At 28.0% G+C, this 17,354-nt stretch overlaps 3 protein-coding genes across 3 annotated transcripts in view; 1 reads left to right on the forward strand and 2 right to left on the reverse strand.

The window, feature by feature from the left end:
* The window catches only part of LOC126840831 (uncharacterized), a 56,437-nt gene extending 49,900 nt beyond the window's left edge, over positions 1-6,537 (reverse strand). Inside the window, exon 1 of the mRNA XM_050576794.1 lies at positions 6,415-6,537. Coding sequence (XP_050432751.1) covers positions 6,415-6,426 — 12 coding nt within the window. The 5' untranslated portion in view covers positions 6,427-6,537. The remainder of the gene's footprint in view (positions 1-6,414) is intronic.
* Positions 1-11,914, forward strand: part of LOC126840832 (uncharacterized) — a 30,086-nt gene extending 18,172 nt beyond the window's left edge. The window contains exons 2-3 of the mRNA XM_050576795.1: positions 10,335-10,476; positions 11,445-11,914. Coding sequence (XP_050432752.1) covers positions 10,447-10,476; positions 11,445-11,801 — 387 coding nt within the window. The 5' untranslated portion in view covers positions 10,335-10,446 and the 3' untranslated portion in view covers positions 11,802-11,914. The remainder of the gene's footprint in view (positions 1-10,334; positions 10,477-11,444) is intronic.
* Positions 11,915-14,567: 2,653 nt separating this feature from the next.
* On the reverse strand, positions 14,568-17,256 carry LOC126840455 (bystin). Its single transcript, XM_050576205.1, has 8 exons — positions 16,978-17,256; positions 16,837-16,909; positions 16,654-16,769; positions 16,432-16,573; positions 16,202-16,351; positions 15,894-16,120; positions 14,941-15,149; positions 14,568-14,866 (listed from the first exon to the last, which is right to left on the reverse strand). Exons 1-8 carry the CDS (start codon positions 17,122-17,124, stop codon positions 14,656-14,658), a joined length of 1,275 nt encoding a protein of 424 aa, XP_050432162.1. The 5' UTR covers positions 17,125-17,256; the 3' UTR covers positions 14,568-14,655.
* Positions 17,257-17,354: the final 98 nt, after the last annotated feature.

Below are 17,354 nucleotides of genomic sequence, written 5' to 3' on the forward strand. Positions count from 1 at the left end.
CAAAAAATAGCATACTCGTGTAGTAGAATTTTTACGGTGGTAACGTTATTTTGCTCAATAGTATTGTTATTGTCGTCCAGTAGATCTGTAATATAAATTAGGTTCTATCTACCAACCTAGCCAAATTATTATACAGTCTCAACAATGAACCGTCAAACATCTACAACACACTAAAATTGATCAAAACCACCAATCTCAACAAAATGATGTAAACAACTATACCTAATGTATTCTAAAACACCTTTTAATTTTATATTTGAAATTTAACCTATTACTCCAACTCCCCCCCCTCATTTCTGGTTATGACCTTTGTGGTCGAGCCCGTATTTGTTAAATAATAAAAAAAAAAAATTTGAATTTAGCAAATTATAATCAATAAAATAAAGTTACTGAATTGTAAGTAAAATTAACAATTAACTCCTCCACCAAGACCCATTAAACATATCAAAATCATTCAACGATTTATTTATCTAGCTTGTTATATTAAAACTTTTAATTTGAACTACTATTTTATTAATATTTGTTATTGAACAAGAAACTAAGTACTAACTGGTAGAATTTAACAAATAGGATAATATTTTAAAGACGCAATTACTTTAGAACTATACTTGCAATACATTTTAGTTGTAACGTTTTGTTTGTGTTCAGACAAAATATTTGTTTAGTTTGGTTAAGGTAACTTTTCGGCACCTAGAAAATTAAAACATTAATTTCGAGGTATTATATTATTTTTAATAATTTAGGCGTTATTGATATAATTTATTTTCCCATCACAGCCGAAAACATATTTAAGTATTGCTAATAACTAGTAAATACTTCACAATCATTTTTCTCTAACTTTATAAAATAATTGTAGAGCATATTTATAACAATATAAAAGTGTATTTTATTAATTCGTTCCTTATTTTATATGCTATATTTTAAACTGCTGCTGAACATAATATAACACATTTATTCTGCTAGAAGATGAAAGCATAAATGTAAATTCACAAAGGGTGTAATTATAAAAATGTCAAAAATGAAAGCTTTGTTGTTAGTTTAGCTCGTTACTCTTTTACAAGCAAATTGCCGAAATATTTTAACAGCGATAGATTTAAATCTACTTGAATAAAGATACTAATGGGAAAATTAAAACAATTATGTTACTCACTATAATTATTATACACTATAATACTTTAACAGATATTTTTTTGATGAATTAATATTTTCACGTTTAATGCAAAATATCTATAGTGTTTTTATAATTCCCATTATGTTTTTTCTGCAGTTCTAACTACAACATTTGATTGTACCCATATTACATTATTATTATAATATTAAACAGTCTGCTCAACGATGGATGAGTATTTTTAAGCTACCTATCCCCTTCTCCATCTCACCAATTGTCGTCTATTGTTTGACCATAACACAAGAAAGATTAGTCGTACTTGTTTTTTGTTGTAAAAATAAGTTATTACAGTATTTACGTTAATTAGCTCATAAATCGAATTACTAGCACTCATAAATAAACCTAATAAGAACCTTTTCGGATTTAACAGCACCAAAGCTTAAAGCCAAAATCCAGGTTATCAGTTATGTTGACTAATGATAGTAAGGGTATGCATAACGACCCGTTGGAAAGTAATTGGCTATATTTATCAATGTATATAGTGATTAATTATTTTCCGAGGAAACGTTTGAACTATTAATATTTGTATTCGTATGATAAAAGGTATAGACATCCAATCAGTTAAATGTACAGACGGAATTCGCGGCTAAAACCTCAATTAAGAGTTTTTCGATATTTTTTATTTGTAAGTTATAAAAAATTTATATTTTTAGGCGAGTCCGAATTCTGATGTACGGTTGATTTGAAAATGTTCAATTATGTAAACGAGTTTCAAATTCGATCAATCCATATTTATTTAATAATATACATTATCAACACATAATTACCAAAACCTGGCTGTATTGATTTGTTTGCATTGTCGAGAATTGTAATAAAAAAATAATATTTAAAAAAAGGGAAATCGGATGAAGTAACCATTATTTTCATTTATCTAAAGAAAACACTTTACCAGTATTATTGAAAAAAAAAAATTACTGTTTAAACGAATCAGTGGTACATGCTCACTGCCGTGCGTATGTATTATGCAATATTTTCATTACTGCTTTGCTCGTCGGTAACATAGGTAACGTTGTGATTTATAATCGAAAACTGCCCACGGTTTTATCATAAACCTACGGTGGAAGCCGCAGAACATTTTATTTAGCTTCTTTAAAGTTATGACTTCTAAATGCACGCATGTACTCGACTAATGAAATTCTCTCTTTGCCGTTAAGGGTGAAAAAGTGTATTACAAGTTATAACCAATATAAGACTAAATTAATCAATTCAATCAAGTTGAATTTTTATGATAATTTTATTAAGTAATTTTCGTGTATCATATTTTGTTTATTTTCAATAAATTATTTTTACTTCAAACACTAATGCAATAAGGTGTTGAGAAACAATTAACAAAACAGATTATTAATAATTTTTTTTTAGTCACCCGTTACCATCTGTATATGTACATAATACATATACAATTATAATACTGTACCGGTATTACACATCTATCAATTTCCCATGGACTGTTTAGTTGTAAATTAATCGTCAAAAGTTTTACATTATCTAACCTCTATTCTAGCTTGCTACCCGACTTGCGAAACACTTGCACCACTTTGTGGTTATTAACGATTAGGAAATTCTGTAACATCCCCTCCTGACCTCTGAAATGTTTCGCATTATTGGCGACAACCACCGACATGTTCGAGAGGTCATGGCGCCAGCCAGCAAGATGAATACTCGGGGCTTCATTGAGCGACCTTATGCACAATTAATACCCAAATTCGCACAACACAAAGTGGTGTCGGTCGAGTTCGTGAATAATATTACATTATTAAAGTAGATGATGAAAACATAACATTTAAAGTTGCGTCTTTTTTTGTTCAAAAACCTTATCTTAAAAACCAATATCTTACATCAGGTCTATCTGCGGATGAGCCGAGAGACTTTGTAATAATATTATGAATTGAAAACCAAAAATTGAGCGGTGTGGAAACAATAAACATATAATATCATTAAGTCGTTATTTTTATTGTATTAACTGCTCTTAATAAAAGTGCGTAAAATTAGTATCAGGTGACCGATCCTTCAGGAAACTATTTTTAACCTTATAGGTTGGTCCAGATTAGCTCCTTCTGTTTGTCATTTTTAGATCCGCGCCAGTCTTTCATGTCCCTAACACTAAAAATAGTTTTTGTAAGCAGTTTACTTATGACACGGCGCTTTGTATATGCAATTTTGGTACATACGTGTACCATAACACTAGTTTATTAGCATAATTATTTACTTATACAAAAACATTGCACTTGTGCTTCCTTGTATAGTGTTACAATATGTAATACACAATGAATCGATTAAAATATTATTAAACATACTATTTATATACTGTAATTCAGTTAGGCTAAAATATTAAAAAAAAAAAAAATTACTCATGCCTGATTGGTAAAAACAAAAATCATATTTCCCTTGATTTATTTTAATACCTTGAGCATAAAACATATTATTATCGAGCGAATTTTTTCATCGTAAAGTTATTTACATAATATTAAAAAAATAAAATTATTTAGCCATCATTTCGTATTATGAAATAGCCATTATCAAACACACATAAATTAACTGTTAAATTTGCCAACAATTGAATATATTTTCTCTTCCAAAACTCGATTGTACTTAAAATAATAATTTACATACTATCTATATTCGATATACTCAGGCCTCTATCACAAAGTTGAAAATGTTGTTATAATTCATTATATTAAAAAAAAACATAATAACATTTATCCAATTATGTCTTTAATTTACAAAGTTATGCGTAAAAATAGCTTAAAAATACATAGAGGTCGATTTGATAACGTCATTTTTTGGTAAACTTATTGAAAATCTGTTAAAAGTATATTTTGCTACTTAATATAGCAGTATCTTTTTTTAAATTGTATAGCTCGCATTGTATCCAACAGCAAACTATTTAGTTTGGTAAACAATGCGTATCAATTGTAACTTCTATAAGGGAATTTGCATTTAAATTTGAAAATATAGTACTTTTTTCGACCGAATAAACTTTTGAAGTACTTACAAAGTACCACAACGAAAAAATTGTAAATCTTTCAAGTTTGGATGTACAACTGTTTAGTATAATACGGAAATATTTTATACGATGAGTTCAATTTACTATGAAACGAAACTACTTTTGTGGAAAAAAAAACTTGTTCGATCATTCTACATACTAAGTAAAGCAATATCCGGATCGGATGCGTTATATTTTCTTGAATGTTTGCACGACAATATTTATAGTGTTTTTGTTTTTCACATTTTAGTTCTACTTCGTTATTACTATCGTCATGCATTTTGTTTTTATAGAAAACCATACAAGAGTCAAGACACCTAAACACCGATGTGAACAGTTAGTATTTTTTACAGTGTAAATATTACAAGTGGAATTATTAACTTTCAGAGATATTTCCCAGGGTAAAAAAATTCAGCTAAAAAATGTTATTTTATTCTACCAAATGGCCATATATTATAATATTATTATGTACTTTTTATAAATATTATATTTTACTTAGTTTCCGTGTAATTATTCCGTATTATTATAATTTCCAACCGTAAACAACTTTAGCGATGAGACTGTCAGAACTAAAAACATTAAACTTTAAAGAGAGATTTGTTTTAATTCGAAACATCTTTGGCGGCAAGGGGTCCTTTTACGCTTTCCGCATCACATATATAATATGGATTTATGTAGTATATTTAAGACCTGATGGCACCGTTCAAGTTGAAACTTGATAAGTAATATAACATAACATGCTGTTTACGGAGCTGAAATGGTTTTTCATTCGTGTTTTTATTACTTTGATCCACGATCACTTCACCCAAAGATCAAATTCTTCATGTTGTCAGGTAATAGATCAGAAATCGTTAATAAAAAATATATACTTAGTAAGGTAATAAGTTGAAATTTTATCATGCCAGTTAGAATCCTGGCAAAGTTTACCATTGGTCTTATGTTGTAAGTTGTTTTATTCTCTACCATTGAATAAATCTTATACAATTTCATATTGTATACACCATATAATAAAAATGACTTCACCCCTTATCGACTAAATAATTTTTTTTTTCAATAACATATTTTTATGTGTAAGCAATCTGAATTTAATACCTATTCGCAGTACTATTTAATAAGGTGGAGCCAAACAGGCTATATTTTTACTACAACAGGCTATATTTTCAGTATGCCTTAAACGCTAAAGGATTTGCTTTTAAAAATATAAAAGAAACCTTTTAACTTCCCTTTTGTGAGAAATCTTGACGGATTGTAATAAATTCACCGCTTATAACAAAGTTAGGTTGCCCATTAAGTGTCCCATAAAATATTTTATACCATCTGATTAATTAACATTTGAATACAAAATGTTGTAGATAAAAATTAAACCTTTACTATCAGTATAGCTTAACATCGCTTTATATTGTTTAACAATAACTTCTAAAAGTAAGAAGAACAAACAAAGTTCTCTTCCGAGTGAGGAGTTCTTAAATTATTTCCTGACTGTCGGTTGATAAAGTATTACCTTATAAATAACCCACTAATATTATATCTTTGGGCGATAACTTAACATGAATCCAGAAATCGTACTTGAAAGGTACTTTATTAGCCCACCCAAAAATTAAAAAAAATCACCTCTTCCCCTTCAAAATCCTGAAAAACACCCAAAAGTTCATATTTTTCAACTTAAAATTACAATGCTCTAAAACATTTTTAAAAATAGTTGCATTAGTTCCAAATGTATATAGAATATTCTTTAACATAGTACTAGCGATAAACACTGACAAACCTAAAAATATCATAAGCCCTTATCCCATAAAAGGGATAGACGTTTTTCTTTATTCCACTTTTCCAAGCAGTCTTAGGGATTTAGGTCTAAAACTTTTACCGAAGATCTAGAACGGAACTACTGACGTACACAATTTTTTCAAAAATCTATACCCAAATTTTTTTTTATCAAAGGAAACCCCCTAAAAAAGGGGAAAATTACACTTTGACCGTAGTCAATTTTCAGGTTTCTATGTGTGGGGGGTACATCAACAGTCAACAGGTACCTAATGAAAAAATTATCATTATATTAATAATTACGACATGTGAATAACTATGGCAATACATTTTTATAGACAGACGATCAACTCTAATCGGGTCCATCCTAATGCTAAAAATTAATTTTCAAGATCATAACTGTTTATATTAGCGTTCCGAGCATATCGTTATCGGTTTGATAATTCGTATGGAAGTTTGAAATCCGTTTTAATAATATTTATATATTTTATAGTGTACTTACGAGGTCGTCCATAGCGTCCACGTGGTCTATAAAATTCCGGGCGATTTTTTTTTTTTAATTTTAACGAGCGACCGAAATGGAATTTATTCGGTTTCAACGTTATGAATGCGAGGTGTAAATGTATTTTGAATAAATAAAAAACTTTTTATCTTGCACGCGGATATACTATATTCCGAGCAATATTTTTTTTTTTTTTTTAATAATTTTTAGAAAACAAAAAACTGTCGACAAGTATAACGGCAGACTAGATTGAAGCGAACAACGTTGAGCGCACTCGAGATTTGGCGGGTATAATGATACTGACTACAACTACTGCGGGACGACACGCTCTCATCGGCCGAAGTTCATCGTACACGAACGTCTCTTACCTACACACCGGACGCCACCCTCTACCCTTCTTAACATTGCCCCACCCTTCTTTCTGGTACATTCAGAATTTTTCGAAATGAAAATGTGAAATTAATTTTCCATACAAACGAATAGCTTAGTTTATACGTAAAATATATTTAAATAATGCCCAGGATTGAAAAAAGTTATTATGTATATAAAACTGTAATACGACTTTCTCTTTATCTCTGTTTGGTGAAGTGAGCTTACAACACTTCTTAAAAAACTTTTTTTTATAAAGAAAATACCAAAAAAAAAAGAGGAAAATTGTACTTTAACCGATGTACATGTCCACTATACTAATTTATAATTAAGCTTGATTTATACTGTACTAGTTTGGACTGAACAGGCATAAATTGTGCTTGGTTTGAACTGAACTGGTTAAGATGGATCTAGATTTTTTATATTTTAACCTGAACCCACGAAATGGCTTAAACCTTACTGTTTGGTATTTTTATCAGATAACTATTCACATTATTCGAATTATTGTGTAGTAAAAAAAAGAGGCTACTTGTATAGCGTTTTATTATATTGTAGTTGTTTTTATATGGATAAGTGTTTTAAAAAATAAAATAAAATTGTCGTCACCAATTACAAATATCTCAAGTATTAGCCGGTAACGTTTTATGTTTCACACAACTGTTTTATGGCATGCAAGGGAAAATTTGCAAGTTCACCGTAAATAACTTTATTTTAAAATATATCCATTTTAAATTTCAGTATACAATTTTTTTGTCTAAATAGAATGTCGGACAAAGTGTTTATAGGGTAGGAAGAATCAATTTTGTTTGAAACCGTTCGTAAACAAATATTGCATACTTCCAGTGAACGACAACCCACACGTCAAGCAAACATTACAGAAATTTCGATCTGAGTTTCTAGATGAAAAAAAATCAGATATCATAAATCAATTTGAAATCCAAATTCAAGTGCTCGTGAAAAAGATTATCAATAGTTACTATTTTTCTTTGGGTTTCGTGTACGACGAACATTTAAACGTCTTTTCTTAATATCCTAAATGAATAATGACTACCTAAATGACTTAATGAATTACTATTATTATCATAAAAATAAATTTATCGAAAAAATAACATCTATGTTTAATTGTTACCCAAAGTTATTACTTATTTGTCTATTTTTTAACATTTCTAAATAATTAATCAACAATGGAGTTAAAAGTAACAAAAAAAAAAGAAATTGTAAGTATTAAAATCCTAATAATATCTAATGGCAACGATATATTCATATAAAATAGTTCGTTTTGTTCACACCAAAAATTATAACAGAAAATTAAATGGCAAAATAAACTTTACTTCAACTGATACGAATAATTGTCTACGATATTTTGCATTTTTGTCTCTTGACAGCACCTATACACTATTAAGTTAATATAGCTATAATAATTCCTTTAGACTTGTAACAGCGTTGTTCCCATAATACTCCGTCCTTAATGCGTCAACTACTCTGTTAATGATTTATTTCAAATTACACACAAATATATTAATAACAAAAAAAACACATAACTCACTCGATTATTTGAATTACATGTGTACATAAAAGGTATACATAATTGAATATGTTAAAACGTGCTTAGTTATTCGAATTTTTGAAATAACGATAAATAATACTAAATTGTCGAAATTAAATATAACCATAAATCGTATTCGGATTAAAATAAAAGTTTAAAATTGTATTTTTATCCCTAAACGGATAGTAATAATTTGTTAATTGAAAAATTACTATGATGATAACTATGTCATTTTCAGGGCAGAATAGTTTAATATTTAAACAGCATACTTTTTTTTAAACAACACCTATTAGGCATGTTGCAAATTTGTTTGCTGTAGATAAATTAGGTAATAGCCAAATGTTAAAAGTTACGGACGTAAAATCTAAAATCAATGTTTTTTTCAAAATGCATTGGATTATTTTAAAATTAAAATTCTAAATTTATCCTGTATAATAGTGAGTACACAGTCACTAAAAACGATAGCCTGTTTAATTTCCAACAACTATAATAACAGCTAACGATAATTGTTTCAAAAGTTCTCGAAAAATACTTATATATCTTTTTGATTTTACTTAGCAAAACGAATAAAAACCATAATATCTTGGATGTTCTATCGAAATCATAAATCGACTTATTAGCAAATAGGGCAAATGGTTCGTAAAGAACTTATAAAGTTATAAAATGATGTGTACAAAAAAAATTAAGGTTACAATGCGAAAAACCACAAAGGTCACTTTTATTATTTATTAATTAAAAAAAAATAAAATGTTAAAGAATGTTTAAAAATGTAGTACGTTAAAAATAATTTTTACCACAAAACCGACCATTGATAAAAAAGAGACATTTTATAGGACTAAAATATAGATTTTTAACTACATATTAAGGATAATTTTAAATTACTAATTAAAATAATTGGTTATCACCAATTTTAAGTGACAATCTTTTTTTTTTAACCAAACTATAAACCTCAAGACAAAGCCTTTTTGATTTGTTATGTAATATAATCTAGCTGTTACACGACTAAGTTGAATTCATTGTTTTTATTTTAAAGTCATTTTTCAATAATCCGAAAATTTACAAACAAAATTCATCTATAAATAATGTATAGATACTTTATTAATTATAGCTAAACTGACGGTAACGTCAATCTATGGGTCATCATATATTTCTCTATAAAGTATATGTCAAACCAAAAGTATCGTCGAAAAGATCTAAGGTTCTGTATTTATATAGCATAGTTTAATTTTATTATTTATGCGGCTAAAGCAAATATGTTGGGTCTAAAGAAGAGTAACGGAATACACTTCGTTTCTGCATAAAAAACATGACAACTCTAATAATACCTCATTGTTAGCCGGATTCTATGGACAAGCTGTTGTTTTTAATTAAATAAAAATCCGTATATTGAGTATAAAAAAGCCAATATTTAATTTATTGTAACTTTTGCAATAATAGCGTTAATTTTTTTAGTTTTAATGTTCAGATAACGCTCTGTTAAATTGCTTACAAAACGTCGACATAACTTTGTCAATTTTCGTTTTGGAAGTGTATTTTTTTTAATAAGATATAAAAGTGGTTTTTTATACTTTTTACTGGTTTAATTTATTTTTGCCGAAAATCGACATCGGTTCATTTAGATCTAAGATGAAAAATACTCTCAAATTTACTATGATGTTCAAATTACTGTACTATAGCAATTAGCATATAAAACTATATCGAATGATCGTTTTACTATATTACAATAAAATAACATATTTTTAATTTCTGGCACGTGCTAAGCGATCTAACTAGTGATAATAATATATTGTAAAAAATCTATTTGAACAAATAGTATAGGTGACAATATTTTTTTAAATCAAAAATTTATTTTCTGGTATAATTATGAAATTTTTTTATATAGTTTTGGATAAGCCATAAAACAAATGCAAATACTATTTATCAAAAAAGTCATATATTTTTTCTCAGTTTTTACTAATATATTATTAGAATATTGACACTGAACGTTTATTTAATTGTAATCTAGGTTAATTAACGATACCATTCCTGTATAAAAAGCCACGGTGTAAGCCTCAAAAGCATCCACAGCTCACTGATCGTTCATATAGTTATAAATTGTCTATAAACTATCAAGCACCATGATGTCGAAATTTTCTGGAGTACTAGCGGTGAGTTTAAACATTGTCATTATTATTAGCCGAACGTAATCATATTTGATTTTAGTACTGTGCGCTTATTAAATTAAAAACTTTTGCACTTGGCCATTTTTGTAATTTTTAAATTATATCACGGAAAACTCACCGTAAAAGTAATATCACTAGTTTAGCAATCAAATAAATTATAATCTATGAATAATTATAATATATAAAAAAAGTTCTTCGATACAAATAATTGTTTTCACTTTAGATTACTAATAGTAGTTTATTGGTTTAAAAAAATTATTAATTTTAACAATTTTTTTCACATGTTATTTTATTTTTACTTAACACGTTCACTGTCCTAATGTTAAAAGTTATCAGTCCTATGATCCATATATGGGTCACGTTAAACCTATTTAAGTAGTCCACGATCCACATGTGGTTCATTTCAAACATTTATTTCTCTGGATATTTATTTGTATGGACTATATTCTATGAAATTCATAATAACACAGTTGGACAGGTGAGATGATAGGGACTTAATTAATTATAATTAATAAATTAATAAATTAGGGACTTATCTAAAAATAAATCATAAACCACGTAAGGGTCATCGGACAGTGAACGTGTTAATAAGACCTACAACCAAAGATTAATGACTTTTTTATGGTCTTGCCGTTTAACGATGATTTTTTAAATTTGTAATAATTAGTGTATTTGTCTACGAGAGTTGAAAATAAAAATACATAAGTGGTTACAATTCCACCAACAAAATAATGTTGTAGATATTCGTTACTTATTTTTGACAAAATTTAATAATTTATTGTTTTTATGTAATATAATATATTGTATACGTCTAACAGTGTTCAACGTTGGTGATTATATTTATTAGTTTATCACTTTCATAATACAATTTTACCCCTGTTTACTTTGCCCCTATCAACGATCAGAGATGATTTTGTAATATTTGATTTTTATTCCATGTATGTATGTTTTAGGTGGTGATTCTTGTTCAGTATGTGATTGCTGACGATGCACCTGTAGGAGATGGAAAAAATACAATCACAATAAATTGTACACCTTCTGTTGACTTAAATAATGTGAAGTTTGCTACGTTCCAAGATGTAATTGATAAAAATCCAAAAGTGAAAGGTATCTCAGAATTGAAACCATATTACCTGAAATGGAAACCAGATCCAAACGACGCTAGTTTAAGGGGAAACTTCTTTACGGAGTTGGACGCTGTGTACAAGGGGAAACTAGATATTTACGAACCATTTAGAAGCCTGGTTTTAACTACAGACAAAGGGTTGAACGGTGGTACTTCTAGTATTCCTGACAACTGTACGGATTAGACCCCAATATAGACAAGCACCTTTTTCCATGTTTCTTTTTGTCTTTCTTTTAAGTAATATCTATTATTAATGTATTACACTTTACCACCACTCCGAAAACACAATATTTGTTAAACAGCATTTTATCGTTTAAAAATAATAATATTTAATAATTCAGAAGTGTAATTTAATCCGATGTACTTCTTCGTAAATTATTAAAATAAAATTTACCAGAAATTAATTTGTTTGGGTTTGTCACGCAGAGAGTTTTTCTGAAAAATAAATGTGATACCTACCCACTATGGTTCTTATATACTTAATCGTCGTTTTACTAAATAGTTAGTAGGTATTATTTGTATCGTAGTACTTATCATACTCCTAACCTGGTAATTTAATACATGTGAGTCACGAGGATTTGACAAATTTATTTACAGCAATAATGTAAACCAATAAAATCCTCGTGATCGGCACTTCATTCAAGTACTCGGTTTTTGTTATTCTAAATGTTATAAAAATAGATTTGTAATTAGACAGGCTTGTCAGAGATAAATCATAATAGTGTTTAATGATCACCAGTTTTATTATTTCCAGAGTTGTTAGACTTTTGAAACTTGACTGCTAATAATTCAGTGTTATACGTTAAATTAATTACTCTGTAAATAATTAAACCGGGAAAATGTACAAAATCAAATGCGCTATTTCGCTAACTAAAGAAAGTTGTAGACCGAAAACGTTTTATTCATAAAAGGCCTCGTGACTTGAGGTCATTGGCTTCCAAGTTGTAACAATACAATATGCAACCCTACCAATTATCAAGTCTTAACTCTTCAGTCTCGGGGTTAATTAGTATTTAAATTTTAAACATTTTTTTAACAGACCCAGTGCACGATAAGTACCTATTACATGCTAGTCTTCCGGCATAATTTTCTATACCAATTTCTCATTCATCCATACAAGACTTGTAGATACACAAATAGAGAAAACTTAACGAATAAAATTAAATATACTTAATTAATGGTAAATTAATAATTAACATTACATTTATTATAAATAATATAATAATATATAATTTATATATTAAACTTTAGTTAGTTATTTTATTATTACTTATCATTACTATTCATCAATTGTTTTTAGCTTAGTTGGGTAATAAGGCATGATTGAATACATTTACTATTGAAATGAACATAAAAGTTATTTTTTTATTAATAATAATTATTATTACTTTCAATAAAACAAAACATATCATGCGATATCAGATGTCTCTCTTGCATTTTTATGTTTAATACTTTACTCATTTAATTACTCTATTTAATCAAACTCCAATATTAATATCCATTTTATTTTTTATGGAGGGTTGCAATCAAAAAGGTTTATTTTTCTAATGAATAGCACATCACCACGGGGCATATTATAAAATTATGTTGTAATTAACTGAACTAAATTTGAATCCAGGATCACGCAATAAAAGACAATTAACAACTACGCATATAATTTTAAACCCGCTCAATATGTTGTTACGACTTACAAAAAATATGTTTGTGATGCATGTTGTTATTTATATTCCCATACGTATATCATTCAATAAGTATAAAATTACAGATGGTATTTTATTTTTATCCCAAAATACTCGAGTTTCATTTTACTTAACTAATAAAACTTTTTTTTTTTTAAGTTTCTGATGTCATATTGTATTAACTTTAGACTATTATTTTTTTATTCCCATATTTTTTTTAATTTTGGCATAATACATTATACAAAAATCAAATCTAAACAATTTTACCTTTCAGTTACTAACTTCAAGAATCAAATATTGCATACTATATATGAGACACGCTGAGTTTGTGTAGACTTGTTAACTATTAACAGTTAAACAGACGGAATTTTTAATTATTTGTCAGAAGGAAGGAACAAGAATTGGTCATTTTTAAATGAAATTGTACGTATTACAATGCATACAAATATAAAATATAAATTATTACTCTTAGAAAAATATCAGTTTCAATTAGTTTGTCTATGTACATAATATACAACACTATTTAGAAATACACATTATATAGAGCTACTAAGGCAGCCCTCCAATACCTTTTATTTGTCTTAAGTCAAACTATTACTACAAAAACCATCAAAATTACGCATATATAAAAATTTGTCAACTTTCAAACCTGAAAACATTGAAATTTAAAATTAAAAAAAAAAACCAAACGCCGTTATTTTGAGTTTTATTCACATCGTGTATAATATATATTAACTTTATATTCGTAATTTTTTACTTTCCCCGTGTAGTGTTACAAGAATTTACTTTAAGAAACTTTCAATTTACAGACCTAGCGGCAATTAAGCCTTTATGTTATTCAGAGCTTTATTTATCCCATTGTACAAACTGTGCATAATCGGCTGTAAGATTACTCTCCAGGGGTTAACTGCTCATTAAGGGTGGCAGAGATTTATTATTATTGGTTTAACATAACACAACCCAATCTGAATGATTTTAATGTAAAATTCTGTACATGTATCAACAGAATTAAAAAATAATTTGATAAATCATAGAACACTTATTAGTTACACCAATAATAAGTTTTTTTGAGTATACATAGCAAGTATAAATTGTATGCAGATGGATCGTGTGCACTATTAGAAGTATGCAATAGTATGTTTAATTTTTTTTTTTTTTTAATGTTATATATACACGAAATATAAGTACCATCAACATTAAGAACTCTTTATTCACTGTTCAGTTACTCGTAGAATAATTTAATAAAGTGAATAACACGAAAAGTTAACCAATTTCTTAGGTTATGAATTTTATTTAATAAAATAAATTGACATCAAAGTTAACATCACAAACGTAACTAAAATAGTTCATAATTAATATTTACATGGGTTCGGGCATTTCAATATCTCTACATGTTGAATTCTCATATTCACGACGTATTTCCTGAGTAATTGTCGGATGTGATTTAGATCTTAGCAGTCGTAATAAAGCTTTTTTCTGTTCGGAACTTATATCAGTTTTGTAACGCTGAGCAAAAGTTAATAATGATTGATGCCACAAAACAGGCAAATCTCTTGGATCGTGTTCAAATCTATAAACAAAAAAAAATGTTAAAAAAGGTTACATATTATAATTTGATTGGCAAAAAATAATTAAATAATTTACCTTAAAAAGTGAAACACAACTGCATCTATGACCCTATAAGGAAGTGCATACTTTTTATCAAAAAGTATCCTCAGAAATATCGAAGTTGCTCCATTATAATCCATTTCAGCCAATTTAAGAATGGCAGCCGCTGAATGCAGCATTGGTATAGAATTTTTACCGATAACCGATCCAATAATAATAGCCTCTCGCAGTGTACATGTGCCACTCTAAATTATAAACACTAAATTTAGCACCATATTTTTACAAGTAGAGCTGATACTACTTTGGGTAATCTAATGATGACAAATACTATGATTCTGCTAATGCTTAAAAAGATTGGATACAGATGATTGCCGTCTCTGTTTAACTCATGCACAACATAGGAATTACAATGTATTTTTGTCCATCATACCTATATATTCAGTGATTCGATAAGGACTGAAAACAGATTTGAATTTGTTTTTTGAAGTTTACTAGTGACAGGTCATTTTACTTTTTTAAATTTTGAATTTCAACACTCCAAATTAGATTTAAAAATTTAAAAAAAATTTTAATTTAAAAATTAAATTCGCAGAGTTCAAATTTAAAACTGAAAAAGTAAAATCACCAATCCCAAGAAAACTTTATGACAAATTAAAATCTGTTTTTAGATCTCTTATTGCATCACTAGTTAAATGGACAAAAAATACATCTAAATTTTTATATTGCGCTTGAGATAAACAGAGACTAGAATAATCAATTTTATTATAGATAACATTTATGATATTTCATCAAATATCAATTTTCAATACTAGTTTAAAGAACAATTTTAAACATATACTTATAAATTAGTTCAATATCAAAGAAAAATTGAAACATAAAATATTTTAAAAGACAAATTTATACTTGTAATTACTACAACATCAGCTCAAGTTCCACTCCTAAATAGTATAATATTAAAATGTATAACACAATATTCATAACACTCTTACTTCGCACAAAGGTATGAGTATTCCTTTCATAAAAGCTCCCGGTTTGAACAAAGATTTTTTTAATGCTTCGTATAAATGGAAATTAAGTTTTTTATATTCATCTATGTCATCTCTAACTCTAGGAAGAAGCACTAGGTTATAAAACCTTTGAGCCATATTTTCTTTTAGATTAGATGCAAAAATACGAACACCTTGATACATTGCTGCAGCACTCCAAGATGATGGTTCTAAACAAAAATATTAATTCCCAAATGTATACATTATTTAAATCGTAATTATTGTTTTTTTTTTTTAAATATAAATCTCACCAGTTATGTATAAAATTTGCTCCCAATTACGCAATTTTGGTATTAATTTAAATGCTTTAGGTAGTTTACCACTCCTGTAAGTGGTTAAAACTTGTTTAACACCTTTATACATATGTATAACCCGTGGATCTACATCTTGAAGCTGAACACCTATAGAACATAATTAAATTAAATTAGCCATTTGAAAATTATTAATATACATATATTATTTCTAATAGCAAAAAAATTACTTTCTGCATCTGTAAACTGTGACTGAATTTCTGTTTGTTTTTCTGTTATTTTTTCCATTATCATATCTGCTAATGTAAATCTCGTTTCTGGTTTTTTAGACATAAACATTTCTAAAGCTTTTTCGTCATCTTTATTTATTTCCTAGAAATATAGTTGTGATAATTAAATAAAATTAATATTAATATTTATTATTAACTTTCAACAAAACTGAAATCAGATACCAGTTGTTCATAAAAGTCTCCCTCATCTCCTTCCCCAAACATTGGTTTATCATCTTCATCATCTTCCGAGTCGGTGCCCGATCCCAATGAAGTAAGAAGAATTTTATTGTCACCCTCTAAAATAAAGAAACATCAACAGGTATAAATATGTTAGTAAAACAAAACAATATATATCGATATTACCGCTTTCATTAATTTCTTGCTTCTGTTCACGTATTTGATGCAATATACGTTTTGACAGCTGAGACCCAATCAACTAGTATACAGAAAAGAAAAGAAAAATTACTAAACAAACAACACAGTAAAAAGAAATTTGTAATTTACCTCTTCGTTTTCTTCTTGGCGGATTCGTATTTTGGGTTCCTTGTTTTTCTTCGAGGCGACTCGATCGCCAGCAATCTGATCGGCTAAATTCGTGTACGGCTTGTCCATGCCTACTTTATTGATATTCTTCTTTTTCGTTTTACCCATATTGAAGAACGAATTTAAAATGTATAATATCAAAAGTGATTTACTGAAATCGAGCACGTCAAATCCTCTACGTGCAGAATATACTATATGTCTATAATATAGTCGCCGTTCAGCGCTCACGTGCAAAAACAAATTACAATCAGTATTGTTATCACTTGTCACATATCAACAGAGTTGGACAATAACATTGCAATCGACTTAATGGTCACACTGTCACGGTATTAATATTT

Source organism: Adelges cooleyi, unplaced genomic scaffold (assembly GCF_023614345.1).
Source record: "Adelges cooleyi isolate 19-005CV unplaced genomic scaffold, UGA_ACOO_1.1 ACOO_flye_CR_arks_rails_tigmint_CR_PRNA_376, whole genome shotgun sequence".
In the NCBI taxonomy this organism is placed as follows: domain Eukaryota; kingdom Metazoa; phylum Arthropoda; class Insecta; order Hemiptera; family Adelgidae; genus Adelges; species Adelges cooleyi.

Excerpts from the sequence above, each read along its gene's own strand:
- LOC126840455 (XM_050576205.1), bottom strand. The coding sequence starts at position 17,124 with ATGGGTAAAACGAAAAAGAAGAATATCAATAAAGTAGGCATGGACAAG. Across the intron at positions 16,910-16,977 it reads GCCAAGAAGAAAACGAAGAG|TTGATTGGGTCTCAGCTGTC; the intron begins GTAAATTACAAA and ends TCTGTATACTAG. Across the intron at positions 16,574-16,653 it reads GAGACTTTTATGAACAACTG|GAAATAAATAAAGATGACGA; the intron begins GTATCTGATTTC and ends CTATATTTCTAG.